Source organism: Nanorana parkeri, unplaced genomic scaffold (assembly GCF_000935625.1).
Source record: "Nanorana parkeri isolate BGI_ZX_2015 unplaced genomic scaffold, ASM93562v1 scaffold257, whole genome shotgun sequence".
In the NCBI taxonomy this organism is placed as follows: Eukaryota; Metazoa; Chordata; class Amphibia; order Anura; family Dicroglossidae; genus Nanorana; species Nanorana parkeri.
This window is the reverse complement of record NW_017306525.1, coordinates 814,584-837,197: the sequence shown is the minus strand read 5'-3', so window position 1 is coordinate 837,197 and position 22,614 is coordinate 814,584. Positions and strand designations below refer to the sequence as shown.

General features: G+C 41.6%; 1 protein-coding gene across 1 annotated transcript in view; it reads left to right on the top strand.

Moving 5' to 3' along the window:
• The window catches only part of CUEDC1 (CUE domain containing 1), an 87,395-nt gene extending 65,526 nt beyond the window's left edge, over nt 1–21,869 (top strand). Inside the window, exons 6-11 of the mRNA XM_018556898.1 lie at nt 1,784–1,867; nt 4,043–4,138; nt 17,158–17,251; nt 19,135–19,193; nt 20,777–20,849; nt 21,518–21,869. Of these exons, the coding sequence (XP_018412400.1) occupies nt 1,784–1,867; nt 4,043–4,138; nt 17,158–17,251; nt 19,135–19,193; nt 20,777–20,838 (395 nt within the window). The 3' untranslated portion in view covers nt 20,839–20,849; nt 21,518–21,869. The remainder of the gene's footprint in view (nt 1–1,783; nt 1,868–4,042; nt 4,139–17,157; nt 17,252–19,134; nt 19,194–20,776; nt 20,850–21,517) is intronic.
• Nucleotides 21,870–22,614: the final 745 nt, after the last annotated feature.

The following is a 22,614-nucleotide window of genomic DNA, read 5'->3' as shown; positions in this document are numbered from 1 at the left end:
AAAAATACTAATATATTTTATTTTTAATCTATTTTACAGCTCTTTTTGGCTTATTAGACCATATGAATTATTTGTGTGACACCATACAGTAGGTTTTTAGTCTTTATTTCCTCTCGCTTTTCTAACAGACCTTTTTCTATTAATAACTGATTTGTTTCGGGTTTTTTTCTTTTTAATAATGTATTCAGTTATTAATATGCTATATTGATTTCCATGTTTACACTTCGGTCTATCTACTTTTCTTCCTTAGAATGTCTTTATTTCTTTATACCTTCTTTTTGGTTTTGTTTCCTGTCCCCAGAAGATGGCTCAGCAATGCACTAATTTTTCACCACAGTGAGATCAGCAGGATGAAGTGATTCATACTTCAGTGCACTTCATATGAACACTAGACTTTCAGTTTCCATTTCTGGACGCAGTCATTTTATAAGAGAGGTTTGCAGGACATGGGGCTATAGTGCCCCCGAGGAAGCAGCCAGGAGTGAGCTGTCAGCCAAAAAGACCCTGTCCTCCCTCCTTAGCTGAAAGTCCATACAGTATGTTCCTTGGGTTCTCTTTTTTTTTCCCTTATTTGGCCTCTTGTTTGACATTCTGTTTTGCCTTTCTCATCCTATTGAGTTTTTAATCTTTTGTACTGCACCTCACTGTATCATATTTTATCTTTTCCCTGCTTTCTGCAGAAAGTTTTGTATGTTTGGGCCCCAGATAAGCATTTGTGTGGCTTCACCTGCAAAAGTATAGAGCTGTACTCTGATTTACATTTCAAAAAGCAAAAGTGCTTCCTAAAAGTGGAAACCATAGAGTAACATTGAACTTTTCCCTATGATGGCATTTGTGTTCATATTTAATACAATTGGTGCTGTGTAAGCTTTCTGTTAGAAGTAACAGTGCTCAGTGGTGCTTTTACATAAAGCTCAGCTGAGGACTGGCTTTTTCACTGCTGCTTTACAAAGGGCTGTGGTTACTTTGATCAGGAAATGGCCAACTAAATGTTTCCTGGGAAGAATTACTTGAGGGTGGGCCTAATGCACACTTTCCAATCAATAATTAAATCATCCTGTGTGAAAGCCACTAATGACGCAACCTGATAAACTACATTTCATACAGTACAGCCTCTGTCAGAAAGTTTGAGTTGTTGTGATATTGTAGTGTATAAAAGCTTATGACCAGTATTAAGAGATTTCATATCTTTTTAGGTTAGGTTTAGAACCTAAAAAGCTTGCACATGTCACCCATTTTATTAGGCATAATAGGAAACATTGGTGGCATTACTATGAAAGGTCTATTCAAAGTACCTTTTCATAAAGTGACCCTGTCACTGATCTAATCTATGGCATAGTTACTTCTGGTTGCTTAAGGTTACTGCATTTATAAATTAACACGTAAGAATAAGAACTTCTTGTTGAATATGGCAATTGGTGGGGACTACCCTGGCATGCACTGGACTGGGCAGAGTCAATGAAATGTGAAGCTCGGGCATGATTGGCTGCACCACACGAAAGATACCCACTTTTGATGAACATAGCCAGAAATGCCAAGCCAGGTGGTTTAGATGTGTGGTGCCTTAACTCCAAGTCCATATCCAGGTAATAAATGAACAGCAGGATCGGTGCCCCTCTTTGGTCTATAAAAGGTTTGAATCTGAAGCTCACTTTTCTAGAAAATTGAAAAAGTCTGTGTAATGTACAGCTGATTACAGCACTTGCAATTTTGAAGCCTTTGCTGAAGAGTTAATAAAATGTGGGCACCAAAGATCAAACTGTTTTTTTCTTTTCTTTGTTAGATCGCTTGAAATATGAGTCTAAAAAAACAAAGTCTAGCAGTATGCCGGCAAGCAGTGATTTCAGCTTTTGCCCTTCAGTATCAGGTAAGGACATGAGATAATAAAAACATCAATACGTTTTCTGCAGCTTTGATTCTCTGTGATATTTACACAGTGAAAACATTAGTCATTAAATTGTTTTGTAATTAAGGCTGGAAAGTAATCTTTACATGAAACTAAGATGCACTCTTGAATTTTTGGCCATATGTATATATTGCACAGGGCCAATCAACTTTTTCAAAAATATATAATCTGCCATCACTTATGCCACTCTATATGCCCTATTGCAAAGGCTTTTGTCTGTGCCCTCGTATTCTGCCTTTTTTGAAAACCATTGCTTTCTAACATGTCCATGCAGTGTGCTCTCCGATTTCAAAATGATGTCAATACTATGTACAAAACATTTGCTATTTATCTGGGTCCATTCATGTATCATTTTTTTAGCTATCTGGAGACAATTTAATGTGCCAGAGCAAAAAAGTCCCATGATGCGTGTGTGCAGCATCAGCCAGCAATTGTAAATTATGTAATCTTACCTCTGCTGCTGATTGGGAGCTTTCTACACGGCTGAAATGACGGCAACTGAGCTACTTGTATTTGAACCATTTAAGGCCTACCTTCACAAGAAGAGCCTGCAAGCTATCAAAATGTATCTACTAATTCCCATTTTTGTAGCTGCATTAAATTACTTCATAGCCAGTAGATCAATAATAATATGGGTAGGCTGCTATGGAGAAATTATGTAGTCTGTGGGGAGTTATGCAGTAGACATGTGCAGGGCAAAATAATTTGTTAAACTAAAAACATTTTCATTAATTTCGTCAAAGGTACTGAAGTTTAATGCGGTTTCATAATCGGAGTCGACAAGCTTTTGAATCCGATACCCCACAATAAACTGCAGAACGAGCTGGCGCGTTCTGCGCATGCGCGCTGCCATTTTGGAGTGTATCTTGGTATACACCCGCATGTTCGGGTGCCGCCGCCTTAGTGTACACCAAAATATACTCCAAAATGGCGGCGTGCATGTGCAGAGTGCGCTGCCGCTCGTTCAGTGTAGGACATTACCGTCATGTGACATCATACACCTCGCCTCCAAGATGGCCGACGCGTGTTTTGTAGACAAATTTTATTTATGCCCGAAATATAGTTTTTGTGTATTGGGGGCATATAATAAATTCGTTATTTCGGATTTGAACGAACCGCCAAATCAATTAAATTTAGTTTATTTGCAGGTTCGTCCGAAGCCGAATGCACATGTCTATATGCAGTGTTGCCAACCATTTACAGGCTACTGGTTGTATAATTCTCCCTTTTTGGTGCACATCGGCAAAGTGCTATATACTGACTAGTAAAATGATTTAGTACTTTAACTTGGTTTCCTTATCCAACTTTTTTTTGTCACACAAAATATAAGTTTTGTGTTTTCTATGGCAACCCACTTTAAATTTATAGTTTTATTAAGAAAGTAAAGCATATTAAAATCCAAGAACAAATGTAATACATTTCATATATTTTATTTTACCCGGCCATTGATGTTTTGGCTTACCCTGTGCAATGTATCTGTTGAGGGGCAGATTTGTCACCCTAGGACAGGTCTAGAAAACATCCCCATATCCAAAACATTAGGTGGGGAGTTTCTGTAGCTCATACTGATAGCCTGGAACAATACTAATAAAAAACAGTCCGCAAAGGCAGAGAGCAAATGAAGTTAGAAGCCAACAAGGTTTCTTGCAAGATTAACAGGTAGTTTTTGCACTTATCAAATAGATTTTATAAACATGCTTCCAGTGGTATATTTAACAGAGCAAAAGGGAGCAAAGAAGATAAGTTCATTGCTAGGGTTTACATACACGTGGACACACTGTAGTAGACTTTTGTTTTTCTGCTTTTTTTTCTATGTGATGGTACGTAGCATTTTCCTTTTCTTAGAAAACACTACCCCTTTTTTAGCTAACCTGATGGGTTTTCTACTATTTTATATACCATGTAATACTGGCTGAAGATGGTCCTATTCCACCTGTTTCCTTACTTTGTTGTACAGTATGTATTGGTAAAATTTTAATCTCAATAAAAATTATTATATTCTTAATACCTTAACACAAGAACTGTTTATTGTTTTTATAGAGCAAGTTTGAGTTTACATTTGAAGCTGTTTCATTGTTTCCAATTATTAAAGCCGAATGGTAAATGCTAAATGGTACTTGTTTTGTTGTTTTGCAGCAGATGAATTCCAGGCAGTGTCTGGATGCTGTGACTCTAATAATGTTATATCTGAAGATGCCTTATTTAGGGATAAATTAAAACACATGGGTAAATGTAAGTATCATTATAACAATCATTCCACTCATTCCAGGGAAATCACAGGTCAGTACGTTGAGGCTGCCAGCCCATTCTTTCCTTTGACCTGCCATAGACACCACATGTTAAACTTGAGGTAAACAACACAAAGTATCTGGGGGGAAGGCAAAAAATCAAAGAAAGTGTTTTTTGGAGAAAAAATAATTACTTCCAGAGTAAGAAATTATCCTGAGAAAAAATTGTTGTGCCCCATGCTCATAGGCTGCGTTGCCCATTCCTCTTGCATATCTACTAATACTGTTTGGCCTGCAACTTAAAGTCCATTTCCACCTCAGCAGGTGCAGGTATTTAAAAAAAAACATGCCGGCAATGTACACTAAGTGTACATAAAGTAGGCATATGCAGTTGGTGTGTATGAACACAGAAACTTACATTTTTTGTTAGCTTTCCCTTTCATATCCTCATGGATTTGGCTGCCCCTATACTTTGTGTGTAAATTACAACTGAGCTCTTTCTGAGATCTCCACCCCCTATTTATTAGCATTCATAGTGGCAACCCCCCTCCAGACAGTATATTGTGTGCAAAGGCAGAGCTGGTTTTTAGTGATCATGTTAAACAGAATCAGAGGGAAGGCAGAAACAACTGTTTACAGTCTGCTTTATAATCCGACTTTGGTGTCAGACTGAGTTTCCTGTGGAGAAAATTGTGAAGCTGTAGGCTTCAGGCATAATAAAACATTCATATAAAATGAAAAAAGTCAGCAATATGAGTCATGAAAATGTACACGCTCATATACATCATCACTGCATCTCTACATTACCACAATGGAAATGTACTTAAATAGCAATTCAGTGCTGCACATACAAAAGCTCAGTTGTCACAGTTCACAGCTACCTATAATGTTGCTTAGGGAAGAGGTACTCAATTATACCGCTGCACTGCAGCACTGAATGCATATTACCTTGAAACATTGCACGTCTAGCTGAATTCTCACAGATCAGGTCTATAAGCTGTCTTACCATTATTGTTCCTCATCTTTTGGGTTTTCAGCATGAATTCATTATTGTTTGAAAAATATCATACTGTGTATGGACATTATAACGGCTCATGCACATTTTCATTGCTTGTTACCATGAAATAAAACAGTCTGGGTTTGACCATAATACCGGGATCAGGGATGTAGGTGTAGAAATTTTCACTCCTTGTGTATCTATCACCTTTTCCTCTGATACATACTTATCACAAATCTAAGGGGACTGCTTTCTGCACAGGGAGGCCAGGGAGGCTCATTGAAGTGTCTCACAATAACCATGACACAGTAAAAGGAGGATCCAGGGCCGTCCTCATAATGAGGCAGCCTGAGGCAGTTGCCTCAGACAGCATCTCATTGGGTCTCATTCTGGCCAGAGTGTGTCAGGTTGCTAAGAGCTCTTGGCAACCTGTGATGCTGTGGCTGTTGCCCCGTCCAGCTTCTGGCAACCAGTGTCGTCAGTGATGTACCGTTCGCCACCACCGCCCCTACCAGAACGTGCACCGCCCTCTTGCTCCCCTTACCCCTTCTCCACCCCTGGTCTCAGGCAGTGAAAATTGTAGGGACAAGCCTGGTAAGATTCACACGTCCATGGGAAAAGACAGATGGGTGGTACGGTATTCAAGCTACTGGGGTGATGCACATTTAATGTGTACACATAGAATGTCACCATTTTCCAACCTCCCTAGTGCAACAACTGTGCTTTTTGGTGACAATCGAAGTAAAAGTTGGTGCCAAGGAAAGATCTTCATCACTTGATCTCAACAGGAGTTCGACAACAAAATTAATCAATTCCAAGGTTTGTATTAGGGTAATGTCAGGGTTCCATCCTGACTTAACTGGTTTTCAGCATTCTGGCTTGGCTGCCGTTTTACCCACCTGTGATTCCTCCTTTGTCTGAGCAGACTCTGTAACGTTGCTCACTACTCTCAGGCTCCCTCTTATGGCCAAACAGGGAACATCATCTGAGAGCCAGATGGGAGTTTCCTGTCTCTGAGTCATGATGTCACCCCCACTCACTATCTAAACTGCTCAGTCCAGTCTGACCTTGCCCTTGCGTGGTTTTACCTGATAGTGCATTCCTGCTGCTCTGAGTATTCCGATTCCTTGAATGACCTCATCCTGGCTGACGGTCTCCTCTGGTTCCTGATCCTGGCTTGTTCCTGGTGCCGCTGATCTCCGTGTTCCTGACCTTGACTTGTTCCTGTTTATGATTTTTGCTTGCTCCTGGGGACACTTTTCTTAATAAAGTATTTTTAACTAGCACTTTATGCTTGTCGGGTTTTCAGTGTGCTCTGATAACTGGTCTGGAATAAAGAAAACCTGCCATAGGAGAAATCCAAAGGAACACCTTAAGAGGTGCTGGGATTTTTGTGCTCACTCAAATCGTCCAGATGCAGAAAAGTTTCACTGGCACTGTTAAAGTGACATTAAAGTCAAATTCTTACCCCTCCCCCCAATGTTAATGTCAGCACTTACCTGAAATGATGTTTCTTAATGGGATCTTCTTCTTCTTTCCTGTCATTTTCTTCTGTCCTCCAGCGCTGCGGCGGGTCTCCGATCCAGCGCTGACTCCTCTGAGCTTGCTGGCACTTCCTGTCCCACGGTGTCTGCATGCAGGTGCACGCGTCCATTGACTTACCTTATGTCTCTCCTCGCATCCCAGCCTAAAATGTGAACTGCGCATGCGCCCGCCCCAAGATACTTTGCGGCCGCCCGAGGTTCTTCACATTACACTTTGTAAAAAAAAACAAAAAACCCCGCTTTAACAGAGGTTAATAGTCACCTCTGTTAAACTTTTTACACTTTTTGCAAAGATCTACTGCTTGCTACTGAGGCTTTAATTTATCCTTTAATGAAGCTCCCAAACAAGACAGGCCTCCCTTGTTGGGTACCCAGGAGGGACTCGATGTTTATAAATAAAAGGCACCAAACTCAAGAGTCCAATCATGACTCTAATTGTTCACAATTCGATCAAACATGAAAGAGCTGATGCGTTTCGTGGGCAACACTCCACTTTTTATCAGGGCTTAAGGTGCCCACACACCTTACAATTTATCTGCAGATTTTCTGTGGTCAGATGGAAAAGGTGCAACAGATTCCTCCATCTACATTAAACTGTGTGAATGGAGTAATCTCCACCTGGGACAATCTGTTGCACCTTTTCAATCTGACCACAGAAAATCTGCAGATAAATTGTAAGGTGTGTGGGCACCTTTAGAATGGGATAAGGATTTGATTGGACACAAGATACTATAATCAAATTGATCTCTATATGTTTTGATAAAGGGGTCCCCTCTAGGGCTGCAATTGGTGGCAGCAGGCCCTTTATTTCTGAACAATATGAGATAAATATGAGCAGTATCAATGCACGGCTGTAATGCTTTTTTTTTTTTTTAATAATTCAATTTTTATTATTTCAAAATGAACAAGGTAACTTTAACATCTATTCGTTTTACATCAAAGTACATTTTAACAGTTAAGTTCCAGCATTGAGTGTTGGCGGGCAGGGTTCACTCCCGTCCGGACATTTTGCCGGCCTGCGGAGTGGTACTGTCCGTCACATGCTTCATACAGTAAGTGTTACCAGGAAAAAAAAAGGGAAAAAAACAGACAGAAAGAAAAAGGGGAGAAAGTAGGGGAAGGGAAGAAAGAGAAATATGAAAGGGGGATTTGAAGGGGGAGGGCCTTCCGGTTTTCTTTTTAGGGTTCTTAACGTTACCTATGGCACTAAATTTTACTATTTCCTATGCCCCTCTCACTGTAGAAGTCTACTACTTCTTCGTTTGTTTTCCTAATAGTATTTTTTCTTCATATTGACGGTTTTCTCCCATAGCCTATAAAATTCTGGATGATCTTTTAAAGGCAATCCACGGTAGCCAGGTGGATTCGTATTTTTTATAGTTGCCTCTCCGGATAGACGTTAATTCTTCCATCAGTCTGTAGTATTCTACTCTACTATGCCATTCGCTTATAGTTGGAGTGTTAGCTTGATTCCAATATAATGGAATCAGAGTCTGCGCGGCATTCAGTAGTGGTACCACCAGTGATCTTTTGTAGGCCCTCGTCGGGAGGTCCATGGAATGGAAAACGGCTGTAATGCTTTAATAAGAATCCTCTGTGAATTTTTTTTTCTCTATCTATCTCTCTCTCTCTCAATTATTTCACTACTCATGCATATGTTTTTATAATTAGCAATGCTATCACAAAGCTTTTTTTTTTTTAAGACTGACATTAACCCCAGTTATTTTATGTTATGAGTTTTAGTGTAATTCTGAACATGAGAGAAATGAGAGCTGCTGTTGCTGACCCTTCTTCTAAAAATATATTATCAGAATTATGTAATGGCTCGAATAAAGGTCACTGTTGTCCAGTTGACATTCCTCAATAATATTTGAAAAATGTGTATATGGTGGGACTCTTAATTTCAACTGTGGAAACACTATATTACACGGACACAAACTGAGTGATACACAAATTTGTACACACATTTGTGTTAATAGTTAAGGTACTTGAATGCATTTTTAAGATTTAACTCCTGAGTTCAGTGTCACTTTTTAAATGTACTTAAATGCTCTTTAATGTATAAAGTATAAGCGACCCCCCGCCTCTCTACTTGCCTCTCCCCTCCCCTTGTCGTTACCCTGGCTATATTTGTCATTGTTGTTGTCTAAATGTCTTTTCTATTAACCTGCAAAATATGAATAAACATTTAATTTGAAAAAATAAATAAAAATAAAGTATAAGCGAGACTAAGTGGAAATATAGCAACCAATATTGGACTCCAAGCCCTTTACACAGTTGATAAATAAGGGATGGAGTATAATAAATCCTTTAAGTACCAGAAAACCTGATTTTACTACTTAACAACCTTGCAAACTTTTATAATCATGGGAACATTTTGGGAGGCTTTGAATCGGCTTTGTTTGTCAGGTAGCGAATTTTAGGCCTGTGCATGGCACATTGTCCTACAGTACATGTCAATATTTAAGGATTAACCTCCTCATCAGAACAAATCACAGCAGATCTGGTCTTAATATAACATCATATGCATGTATCAGGTTTAAATTCTCATTTTATATTATCCCTGCACATTTCCATGTTGTAGGTTCATGAAATGTAAAGCATAATATTCTATTAATCAATAGAGTGCTGAAGCTGTTCTCTAGGAAACAGTAATTCTATTCATGAGCCAGTAGATGGCCTTCATGTTTTACATTTCTCCAACAAATTATTTTTAGTACATTTAATTAAAGTGATGTAGTTAGCTCTTGATCCTCAGTCAGAATTATGCATGCATTTTTAAGCATTAATTGAAGACTGCAATTAGAGCAGCTCATCATAATTAAATGTGTATAAGCTTGGTATATATGTAAATAAAATGGGATGGCTAATGGACCAGTTGATCTTTTATTTACTCTAGCATTCTACATGCCATTCTGTGCCGGGAAGGAATTCTAGCTAGGACATGTAGTACTAGAACAGCAGAAGAACCACTAGGTTGCTAAAGCTGTGTCTTGTTTGAAGTCTCTTTATTTTAAAGAACTTTAGTGAAATAAAAGATTTGGTTAATTTGGGCCTTTAACACTCTCAGAACCTTCCAGTAATAAACTTGTTTGTTCCTATGCCCTCAGTTGCATCAAACTGACAGCACAGCTTATGTAAATTGGAATGAGACAATTTCTTGTTGCATTGTAGTAAAGTTTTCTTATTTCCTTGGTTCAGATCTAGTAGCCTTTCCTATGCAAAAAAAGGCAGTAGAGTGTTTGTTTTTAGAAAAAAAATATTCTAATATATATATATTGCGCTCCATAAGGTTCTGTGACAGGTTCTGTGACAGAAGCTGTGACAGAAGCTGCAGTTAGTGACCGCTGAGATAGGTGGCGCTGTGATTACAGCGCCATGGTCTCACTGATCACACAAAGAACGGACGTTCTTCATCTGCTCTAGGGGCTCTATGGTGAGCTCCTATGCCGTGATCACGCGTCCCCCAGAGGAGTGGGGGACCCCGAAAACCACGGCAGGGGAGGGGCCCCGGAATCGATCGGCGCCGCTCGGTTTAAATACAAGTGATCTGATTACATCACTTGTATTAAATTAGCAGTGGCTCCCACTGTACATTTAGCTCTGCTTTAGCAGGGCTAAATGTACAAAAAACTACTCGCCCGGCGCCCGAAACTGCATGTTACGGGCATTAGCGATAGGGATTCGCACCGTAAGACGCACACACATTTTCCCCCGCCTTTTGGGGGGGGGGGAAAGTGCGTCTTATGCAGCGATACGGTATATATATTTTAAAAAATTCCTTGCTTATGGCAGTTAAAGCTGCATAGAGTTACATGCATCTTTCTTGAAATTTGTCCCCAGTCTCACATGTCCAACCTCCCCCCCCAAACCTTCCATCCCCTACAGGTCAGATACCTTTTTTAAAAATGTAATCGTTGGCAAGCCTCATTCTCTGCTGGCCACCAACAATGTTTATTGCAAATGTTAGGCATGTGCTGTATAAGATCGGTGCAGTTTTTTTTTTGATTGTTTATACATTTCCATGGCGTTTACCAGGGGCTGACTGGCAACTTTTGGCCCAGGGGGCAAGTAACACCCAGAGGCCCACTGAGCCCCCCTCCTGCTTTCCCTCTTCCCCTGCATGCTCCCCACCCCCCTTGCCACTTTCGTCAGCCATGTAAATTACAACACGGGAAAACAAAATAAACTAGGGATGCTCCTATATATATCGGCCGCCGAAATATATCAGCCGAAAATTGCACTTTTGGCATAATGCAGAATGTGCTATTTTCTGGCTGATACAGCGTTGCATCTGTGTATTCTCTCCTCCCTGCTGGGCGCTGCTCTGTGTCGCAGCGGGGAGGAGAGAAACTGTGACAGCCGGCCGAGCGCTGCTCTCTTCTCCGCACCGCCTGCTCAGCCTCCTGTGACAGCGTGTCAGGAAGCAGAGGCACAAACATGCAGTGATCGCTGAGTGTTTGTAAATAATTGAGGACATATCATGTTTACTATGTCCCCAATTATGAATAAATAGAAAGTGATCTACATCACCCCCATTCATTCATGATTGGGGTTATAGTAAACACACTCTGTCCTCATGTTATGAATGAACAGGAGCACTCAGTAGAGAGGATTCCTGTTCATTTATAACAGGGGCTGCAGAAAAAGAGATTGAGGACTCTGTGTTCTCAATCGCTTTTTCTATTTTAAAAGGGAAATATCAGGGGTCTGTTTAGACCCCTAATATTAGACCCCGAAGCCCCTAAAAGTAAGGTAAAAAATAAAAATATTTAATAAAAAATTAATAATGAAATAAAAAAAATAAAGAAATTAAAAAAATGAAATATTTAACATAGAGCACAGGGGACAGGGTGTGAGACAGAGGGTCAGGGTGTGACGCAGTGCGCAGTGGTCAGGGTGTGACGCAGAGCGCAGTGGTCAGGGTGTGATGCAGAGCACAGAGGTCAGGGTGTGACGCAGAGGTCAGGGTGTGGCGCAGAGGTCAGGGTGTGACGCAGAGGTCAGGGTGTGGCGCAGAGGTCAGAGGGCAGGGTGTGGCGCAGAGGTCAGGGTGTGACGCAGAGGTCAGGGTGTGGCGCAGAGGTCAGAGGGCAGGGTGTGGCGCAGAGGTCAGGGTGTGACGCAGAGGTCAGGGTGTGGCGCAGAGGTCAGAGGGCAGGGTGTGGCGCAGAGGTCAGGGTGTGACGCAGAGGTCAGGGTGTGGCGCAGAGGTCAGAGGGCAGGGTGTGGCGCAGAGGTCAGGGTGTGACGCAGAGGTCAGGGTGTGGCGCAGAGGTCAGAGGGCAGGGTGTGGCGCAGAGGTCAGGGTGTGACGCAGAGGTCAGGGTGTGGCGCAGAGGTCAGAGGTCAGGGTGTGGCGCAGAGGTCAGGGTGTGACGCAAAGCGCAGTGGTCAGGGTGTGACAAAGAGGTCAGGGTGTGACTCAGAGCAGAGGTCAGGGTGTGACGCAGAGCGCAGAAGTCATGGTGTGACGCAGAGCACAGGGTGTGATGCAGAGGTCAGGGTGTGACGCAGAGCGCAGAAGTCATGGTGTGACGCAGAGCACAGGGTGTGATGCAGAGGTCAGGGTGTGACGCAGAGCGCAGAAGTCATGGTGTGACGCAGAGCACAGGGTGTGATGCAGAGGTCAGGGTGTGACGTAGAGGTCAGGTGGTGCAGTGGTCGGGGTGTGATGCAGGGTGACACAGAGTGCAGAGGTCAGGGTGTGGCGCAGAGGTCAGGGTGTGGCGCAGAGGTCAGGGTGTGGCGCAGAGGTCAGGGTGTGACGCAGAGGTCAGGGTGGGACAGAGTGCAGAGGTCAGGGTGTGATGCAGAGGTCAGGGTGTGACGCAGAGGTCAGGGTGGGACAGAGTGCAGAGGTCAGGGGGTGGCGCAGAGGTCAGGGTGGGACAGAGTGCAGAGGTCAGGGTGTGGCGCAGAGGGCAGGGTGGGGCGCAGAGGGCAGGGGGTGGCGCAGAGGTCAGGGTGGGACAGAGTGCAGAGGTCAGGGTGTGGCGCAGAGGGCAGGGTGGGGCGCAGAGGGCAGGGGGTGGCGCAGAGGTCAGGGTGGGACAGAGTGCAGAGGTCAGGGTGTGGCGCAGAGGGCAGGGTGTGACGCAGAGGTCAGAATGTGACGCAGAGGTCAGGGTGTAACGCAGAGGGTGTGACACAGAGCGCAGTGGTCAGGGTGTGACGTAGAGGTTAGGGTGTGACATAGAGGTCAGGGTGTGGTGCAGTGCGCAGTGGTCGGGGTGTGATGCAGAGCGCAGAGTAGCCGGGATAGATCCTCTAGCAGCAGAGATAAATGCTCCAGCAGCCTCGATGAATGTTCCAGCAGCCTCCTCGAGTGTCTCCTCCCTTCAGGTCCCACGCAGCACTCCACAGCCTGCCAATGGTAGGTGGGCAGTCTCCCTCCCAGCCAATAGCAGCAGAAGTGGGCGGAGGGAGCTGCCGTGGCCGCCGAGGAGCCCGATCAGCTGTTCTCCTCGGCCGCTGAAGTAGCGTGTTAGCGCCGGCCCGACGGGGGCCGTTTTTAGAGGCAACAGAGAGGCCCGGGGGGCAATTGCCACCCTGCCCCCCGGCCCAGTCCGCCCCTGGCGTTTACATTGTGAGTGTCATCATGCTGGACACTCATATTACTGATGCCATAGCAACAAACAAACATAAAAAAGGCTCTTCCCTGAGATCTCTGGATTTGGTGACATCTTGCAGTATACTGATAAGATCTCCCTAGAAAGCACTGGTGATGTAGCCTTCCCAGGGCGCAGATGTGAGGCTCTGGATCCATCACCAGTGACTCAATATACCAGGAAGTGGGATTAAGGAAGCTGCAAGTAACATATTTAATCTTTTATTAAACTAATGACTTTAAGCTTTTTTTAGATTAACATGCAGAACTGCATTCACCGTGGATTTTTAGTATTGTGGGGAAAGTTCTACTTTAAAGCTATGTGACATCATAAACTTGTTTTCCTTATAAAGTGGTAGTGTCTTTCTCAGGTTAAATTGGTGTAATTTCATGTGACCAGTTGAGATTAAAATAGCACCAGAGTTGTTACTCATTAGCTACATAATATCCTTTTTATCAGCAGTATGCATTATATATATATATATATATACACATACATACACACACACACACACACACACACACATAATTCCCTATAAGCTACTTTTACTGTGATGTCTCCACTGCCACTGATATATGTGGCTGTACAGTATGGAGTAATTTCATAAAAACGATTTGTCATTTTGATATTTAAACGCTAATTTTATAAACCAAATTTTGCATTCGAAGTCTTGATAGTGGTATGTTTACATCCACATGTAAAAAAAAAATGTAAAGAGTAAGGTATACTGCAGGGTAACATAAGGTATTGAATCCCATTTGAGTTTACTACAGTAGTCATTGAAAGATAAATATTGGTCACTGTACTCTACATATCGCTGTTTGCCTTATTAATATCATGACGACTCCAACCTTCATGTTAGACCGTAGAATTGTACGTAGAAGACAGTATTTGTTCACATTTGTTTGCTTCATTTTGTGATTCTTCGGATTTAGCTGTTTCTAGGTGATTGATGCCTATTATGTGGTAACATTATTCCGTATGGAAAATGCACTTACAGGAACCATGAACATTGGCTTATAGAGATTTTTAACTCACTACTACTCTGTTCTAAACACAGTTCCTCCCCTTCCCCCCATCTACCTCCCTGTACAGGACAATTGTTACTGCTTGCTCTTTCCTAAGATTTTTGTCCTATTTCTATGGGATAGAAATGGCTGGGCTGGTATCTTTTAGGCTTCATTCACACAACCTATTAGGACCATACACCACCAATATCAGTGAATTTCTGCAGCTGAGATTACAGGTGTTTGAGATAAGCCACAACAAGGACGCCTGTACAAATTAATTACAGGCTCTGCAACTGTTTGCATGTAATTACACATGGAGTGATGACCTGTGGTTGTGGACAGATGAGCAGCTTTGGATGGAAACAGTCTGCATCCAGGGCCACTCATCTGCCCCTTGCTCTGTGTGCAATTACATGCAAACAGCTGCAAACATGTATGCAGATTTCCATAGTTTTTCAAAGCTTGTGTTGACATGGTAGCCAGGTAACTAGCATTAGGCTTTAATTCTTTTTTGGTTCATAGTAGTACATTTGCTAATGTACTCCTGTGACCCACAGTCAGCAAATAGCGGGCTAATGCAAAGCCACAACAGAACTGGGAAGGATCCTGAGAATATTGTCATGATCTACACCAGCTACCTAAGTGACAGCTGCCTCTCTAGAGCCACGGCTAACTGTGCCCTTCCCCCTACCCTGTTTGTCCCTTCATTGAGCACTGGAGGAACAGTGAGGGGAGGGGGAAATCCCTGCGGGGAGTGGTGGACAAAGACCATGAACTGAGTGATCAGAGGTTTGTGATCACTCAGCCCTCAGTATAGAGCTGGTGTGTGACAGCTGCAGTGTCCCACGTTGGTGCTAACTATTGGAAAGAGTACCTATCCAATACTTCTCCTTTTAAAAACAACCTTTTATATTAAAGTTAAATTACAAATATGTAGCGAAATATTGAATTATTATTCTGTCTAATGCCTTTTCCTCCACAATATAAATCTACTCAGAGGTCAGGACAGAGGTTCCCAGCGTGCATCACAATCCTATCCAGCTTGTAATCACTGGCTGGTATCTGTACTGCTGAAGATGGCAGCGGTGGCAAACTAAAAAAAGAAAGTTACTTTTTGTTCTAAAGTCTCTGAATTATTTGTTTACAGCAGTCAACAGACAAATTGTTACCTAGAAGCTAGAAGAGATTAATATCTGAGGCTGTTTGAAATGAAAATAGCAAATCATTCTGTTTATTTACTGTGGTCTCTACGAAGAATAGTCTCTGTGTGCCACAATATTTCATCAATACGAGACAAATGACACTCTGTAATGCAAAGTCTCATGAATGTTCAAGAACCGTAAGAAATTTGCGGTACAGCCAGTGGAAATGTTGTCTCCTCTGCTGACTTTTATCTTTCTAATGTTTCAGCATCCCATAAATGTAATCGTGTGAATGTTAGATGCAACTTCATTAAACTATTGTCACTGTATCCCACATGTATAATCACTGAAAATTCACCTAAAAGTACCAAATGTATTTTTTCAGTTACTGCTTAAAGTGGAAGTTAAGTGAGTTTAAAAAAAAAAGGGTGCTGCAGTAGTGTTTGTCATAATATTGCGATATGCATATTAGCACTTTATGGGAAAACTTACTTTGTAAATGATCCGCTCCAGTGATGCGCTGTCCACTATCCCCGCAGTCACAGTCAGCGCTGCCATCTTCCCCCAATCTTCTTCCTGGTTAGGCGTGGTCGACTTCTTGATTGCTGGTGCGGTGTGATGTTACTCCCGTGAGTTACTTCATCTCTCCATGACATGCCTGTACACTGAGCTGCGCATGTGCGGCTCAGTGCACAGAAAAATAAATGACTGACTTAGGACACTTTACTTCCACTTTTAAAGTGCTTTCTCCAAACTATGCTGGTAATCCTTCTTTGCGTGGACTTCCCATCATTCTCTGCACACCATCTGAAATGTTCTCCCTTTCAGATTGAGGGCCTGTTCACACGACGTCCGTTTTGTGTGCTGACCGGCTCCGTACGCTGCTGCACTCAAAATGCATCCCAATGTATCCCTATGTGTTTTATGGGCTCCAGTTCTTACGTGCGCAGTCCGTTCAGCTTACGACAGAAAAATACTGCATGTCACATTTTGTCAGGTCAAGAAACGCAAACGCGTCCAAAACGCGGCAAAAACGCGTCAAACGCATCAAAAACGCACTGCACTGCAGCTAACATACTAACAGCCCCACTCCAGCAAAACTTGAACGCATCAAAAACGCGGCAAAAACGTGGCAAAAACGCACTGCATCAGTCTGCAGATCCGCACCTGATATCATGTGAACAGGCCCTGAGCCATTGGAAGGGCGGAGCTTGGCTGCCAAATGCCTATCAAGCATTTTGGTACCCCTGTGATTATAGATGAACAATTATTTAATTGAAACACATGAATTTCTATGTACTAGATATAGTGGCTATAGAGGACTAAAGGAAGGACTCCTCCTGTAGAGGACTCCTTTAGAGTGGCTAAAGAAAGGACTCTGATGCAACCAGATTTTCTTTTCTGGAAAAATTAAACCAGGAATTTGATTGCTATGAGCAGCAATTTAGTTTTTTTTAACCAATGGGCTCCTCAGTAGAATTTTTCTTTTTTTACAAAGTAAGGATATGTCATAGGCCAGCTCTGTCCAAATGGTAACTCCTTTAAAAATTATTGTATCCGTGTACCTGTTCTCAAATAAAGCTTTAATCAGATCTGACTACAATACTGGATAACTTGAATGAAAAATGTTATTCTTAGTCTCTAAAACATTAATTATTTAATGAACTTAACTGATATGTAGTTGTTATTTTTTATTTCTAATGAATATGTTTCTTTTAGCAACTAGAAAAAAGTTGTTGGAGATAGCTCGGGCTTTTTCTGAGAAAACAAAGATGAGGAAATCAAAGAGAAAACATTTACTCAAGCATCAAGTGTATCCTTTATCATTTTGTAACTTTTTATGCTATGTTTTTTTAAAGTGTACCTGTAACTGAAACTTTGTCATTGGTTTTTCGCCCTTTGCATCCATTGTCACATGATTTTCCCTGTCTCCTTCCCTGGGTCGTTCGACCCGGTTAGTCAGCCTACCTAGTGTTGCGCCCTTTTGGTTTTCTGTTTTTGGTTTGCATATCCACAGGCACTCCTCCTGGGTTTCAGGGCTGCACACTATTTAGGGTCACACATTTTTTACCCCCTCAGTATCACTACAAGAGCGCTGTTTGTTTGTACGATTTTGTGTTTTTGTCTGTAACTGAAACTTGTAAACTTTTTTGGGGGATAAAACAGGGATTAGTTAAGATCCCTGTGTGGTTTGTTTTTATGCGTGTGACAATATTGTCACTGTGGTAGGAAGTACGTGGAAATCTTCAGTGGGGACACACCGCAATTTAAAGCTAACAAAGTTTCTCGCTTTCCCCAACCATGTAATACAATGTTCTACTCCAATTCAGTTAGGGGGTGTCTACTCACTTCTAGGCCTGATGACAATGTTGTCCCTGGGACTGGAAGGAAGGCAGAATTTTACGCATGGGGAGTGGGACATAGAAACCCGTTCAGGTTTTTGTTTTATTACTCTAAGTATTCCCTACTGCATCTTAAACAAGCAAAACTTTTGGCGATATTTTAAATTCAAATAACAAACATATAGAATAATAACAGGTCTTTATTTTGAAAACCTGAATGTTGCTACATACATATCTGTGCATGTGTAATAACAGCATTAGATTTTCAAAATAAATAAAGACCCATTCAGACATTTCTAATACAGTTCCCTGGGTAAGGGTGTGCCTGTTAACATAACGTGCAATAACACACGCTACTTGCATTACCATGTTGCGGTGTCATTCAGTGTCATTGACACCCCGACACATCTCTGAGGCACATACATTGCAGTTCATCACAATACATGGTAACACACTATCATCTGTTTTGATGCTCTGCCTCAGGAAAAAATAGTGCGTGTCCAACTTTTGCTATTTTCTAGTGTGTTGACAGCCCATTCATTTAAATGGGCTGCCTTAATGCGTGTGCATGGCCCATTCAGGTGTGAATGGGCTTTAGAAATGTATTGTGTATGTGTTAAAAAATAATAATACATTTTTTTTTAAACCGGTGTATATGTGTGTGTATGTATATATATATAAATATATAAATTACACACACAAAAACAGGTTGTAAAAATGCAAGGTTTTTGAGATGCAAAAAAAATCAGACCAAGATAAATCAGTATGTCGAGACTTTCCACCACGGCCATGAGCCAAAGTTTTTGTTAAGTGTCCTTAGGGGATGGATGCCTATTCTCTGCTTTCAGAGGAATGCATCCTTTCTTTTCTGTAGTTTTCTATTGAAGACTCTTAGCAAGATTCCCTAAATGCTGTTTTTTCCTTGGCAGAGCCCTTGTGGACATTACCTGGACCCTGCCGAACGAAAAGATGCAGGGCTTGCTTGTATAATGCTTAGGGCACTGGATCATACTGTGATCACTGTGCACCTTTTTCAGTGGAATAAATGTTAAAAAAACACAAATGTTTTTCTTTAGAAATATTTAGGGGCAATCGTGGAAAAAAATATTTTGTTTTAAATTTTAAAAAAGTATGAAAGTATGGATTGCATAAAATATACATGGACATTTAGCCAATCCTTTTCTTTTTTAACCAAGAATTTGTTTTTCATCACTGAATAATGCATTATCAGTTATAAAACATTTACAAGTAAAATGGCATTTTTGCTGTGTGAGAGCCCTCTAAGGTGTGATTGTTAGGACATTTTTTTTTAGAGAAGTGCTCTTAAATGTTGTATCCTTAACTTAAAGTGCAGGTTAGGAACTGCAGCCTCCACAGCCAATCTATTGGATGATGTTGAAGGACATTCCTGTGGTAAATTTGTTAACCGTGTCTTCACTTTTATATACATTTTACGGTAAAATTTCTATGCATGTAGTAACAAAAGCCTTTCTTGCAGCTATAAGAATACCATCATGGTTGTAATGGTGGCTAAGTGCGTCATGGTTGTAATCAGGGGCGTAACTAGAAATCACAGGGCCCAATAGCAAATTTTTGTATGGGGCCCTGTGATTTCTAGTTACGCCCGTTGCAGAGGCCACCTGAGAGTGAACCTGCAGAGCCCACCATAGGCTCTCTATGGTGGGCTCTGAGGGGTCTCTGGCGGGCTGGTCACACCTCTGCACACCTTATCGGTCACCCCTAATCTGCTGTCAGCCATTTCCACCGCCGGGCCCCGCCTCTCTGCTACCGATGCCGAGCCCAGCCTCCTCCTCCACAGCTGCTGGCTGACACAGACTCCGCTGCACAGATCACTGACAGGTTGTCGGTGATCTGAACAGCGGCACATTCCTTCTCACAGCCGCCAGTGACAGCCAGCAGCCTGACATGCCATAGCGACCCAGGCGGCCCGCACGGCATCAGGGGGACCCCTTTGTTCCTCGTCCTGGCCAGGCCCCCCTGTGTCCCAGGCCCCATAGCGGCCACCTAGATCGCTGTGGGGATTGTTCCGTCAGTGGTTGTAATGGTGGCTAAATGTTTAGCACTAAGTAAACCATATTCTGAAATATACTGGTAGGTTAATTGCTGCTGTGCGGAGACCTGAATGTAGTGTACACTATGTGCACTCTCAATAAATTTAAAAAAAGAAACCAAAACAGTGTGATGTGCCCGCACACAAAAGCGCAGCATTTTAGCTTGTGCAATAGTGTGAATGGGCCCTTAACTAATGGCTACCGACAGTAAACTGAAACTTAGAATGGATTCCCTACATAGCACTTTACCTGAAGCTATAGATATTCTTTTTTACAGAAATAATGTTTATTGAGTTTTTCACAGACAGACAGAAAATTAAAACATACAAAGGCAGCGTCAGGTGAGCATCCTTGAGAATAATAGCATAGCTGTAAATAATAACAACCGTATCAGCAATGTATATGACATTGTGCCCAGATTCGAGCCGTGCCTCCGCCCAAAGTCTTGTCCCTGCCATGAGGGTCTCAGACTGCTAAAGCCCCTCCCCCCGAGTGGGGTCAACGCTATTGAGGCGGGCGAGGAACTGGGTCTTTAGCATCAGGTTAGAAACAAGAAATCCTGCGAAAGCCCTGATTCCCTAACCATCAGGTAACTTGCCCCACCTAGAGCCGCCTTGCAAAAACAACATAACAATTGACTCACAACAAGACAAGACACGTGGACAACAGAGGGGCACAAAGACACACGGAGACCAAGGGGAAAGAAAGAAGGGGAGAGAAGGAAGGGGGGGGGGGGGGGTAGAGGATGATGAAGATTTAGATATTCATTGAGATTTTTCTCTTGATAAATTTACATTTGCAATCAGCATTGTCTGCTGTGCAGGTCTCCTTTGTATCTTCCACAACTGTATATTTTAACCAAACATAGGGAGCATGTGCAATGCAAATGTCACAGACATTCCTTTTTTGTGGTTTTGTTTTCAGATGAAGATGTCCAGGCAAGGATGAAACAACTCAATAACGAAAGAGAGGAAACACAGAACTGAGGACAATCAAAGTTAGTTTATCTTCTTCTTTAGTAGTTTGCATAATGATAAAAAAAAGGCAATATGGTGTTATTAGTAGCATTTATAGCTAGAATTTTCAGGCCTATCAATGCTTATGATCTTTTCAGGTAAGCTAATGGTCTTAAGCTGGCAATACATGTAGCCCATCTCGGCATATTTCTAATTAACTGGCCGAAATTCAAGCTGTAGATGGCCCTATCAGCACCGTCTGCTTGTCAAAATTGGCGACTTTTGTCGGAGAAGCCAATCCAGAAAACGCCAGCCCAACAGTGCCTCCATCCAGTCAGATTCAGAAAATCTCCGGGTATTCAGCAGTGGGAGATTTGTCATTCGAGTCTGTCCAGACCACTACCCCTCACTCAGTCTGAGTTATGTTGTACTGAGATTACATGAGGCTAATATCAATTCAACTTCAGGGACTCGGAGTACTTGCATTTAAAAATACATTTTTTAAATAGATTGGGTTTTTCTTTTATATCTGTCACAAATGATTTTTTTTTTGAACTTCTGTCCGGAGTTTCAACCATACCACCAGCTTAAGCTTTTTCTGACTGCAGACTGCTTCCGTTTTACCTTCCTATAGGTGCCCAACAGTTTTAGTTAGATATGCATCAAGAAAAAATATTATGTAAACCTTTTTTTTTCTCTATCCTTCTAGATGTCAAATCCCATGAAAACCTCTTTGTGGGCCTCAGTGGCTAATGGATAGCTACAGACAAAAGACATTTGGCCACCTGTTGTGGTGCAGTCAACTCCTTGTAGAAGATATACTGTATACATGGCACAACATTTATAATCACTTATTTTAGTATCTGCTGAGGGCAGCTAAATCTCAGAGACATTTTAGTAGCCATTCTGCTTTATTAATTGTGTGTTTTAAAATGGTACAAATTGTATACAACTTTGTTTTTAACTTTCTTTTCCTCCTTTTTTGAAGAATACTGTTGTCCTGTCTGTGAAATGTTTAACAGAAATACAGCACAGATGCACAGATTTTTGTAAAAGTTATTTTTAGTGTGTGTGTATGTATGTATATGTATGTATATATGTATATATGTATATATGTATATATATATATATATATATATTATATATAGCTATAATAGGTATCTCTTTTGTGGTTTACATGAAAGGGCCCAAAGTATAAGCATCTACAGACAATAGATAACAGTTGGAAATCATGAAAAGATCCAGCCATCTTGTTTTACCTGGTGCTTATATACACACATGCATTCTAGTGTGCTACCAGTGTGCATTTTGTATAAATGCTGTGTTGTACTCATCTTTACACTGATACTGGCCTAAACTTTCGTACTAGCAAATAGACTAGTACTACATCAATTTTAACAGACATAGCCAAGATTGTATTTAACAAAAGTTAGATTAATAAAAAATTTGCTTTTGTAAGCAATATTCTTACAATAAGGAAACCAAAGTTAGGCAAGGCTCCCTAGAGCATGGAAGCAAATCTGGATTATTTGTAATATTTAAAGTAAAATATTTTTGCATATTTAGGTTCTGCTATTTGAAAGTTAATTTTGGATTGCAAATATAATAGCTAACAGATTAACAATAGGCTACATTCTCTAGTTTTGTGATGAGATAGTTATCTGGCTTTACATTTTTTTATATAGGGTGACATAATGTATGTGAGATAAACACAGGTTATAGCCAATCCACCTGTGAAGACGATATGAATAACCTTAAGCACCCTTTTCTTTTCAAATAATTCATAGGTATATTCCTCCAATCTAC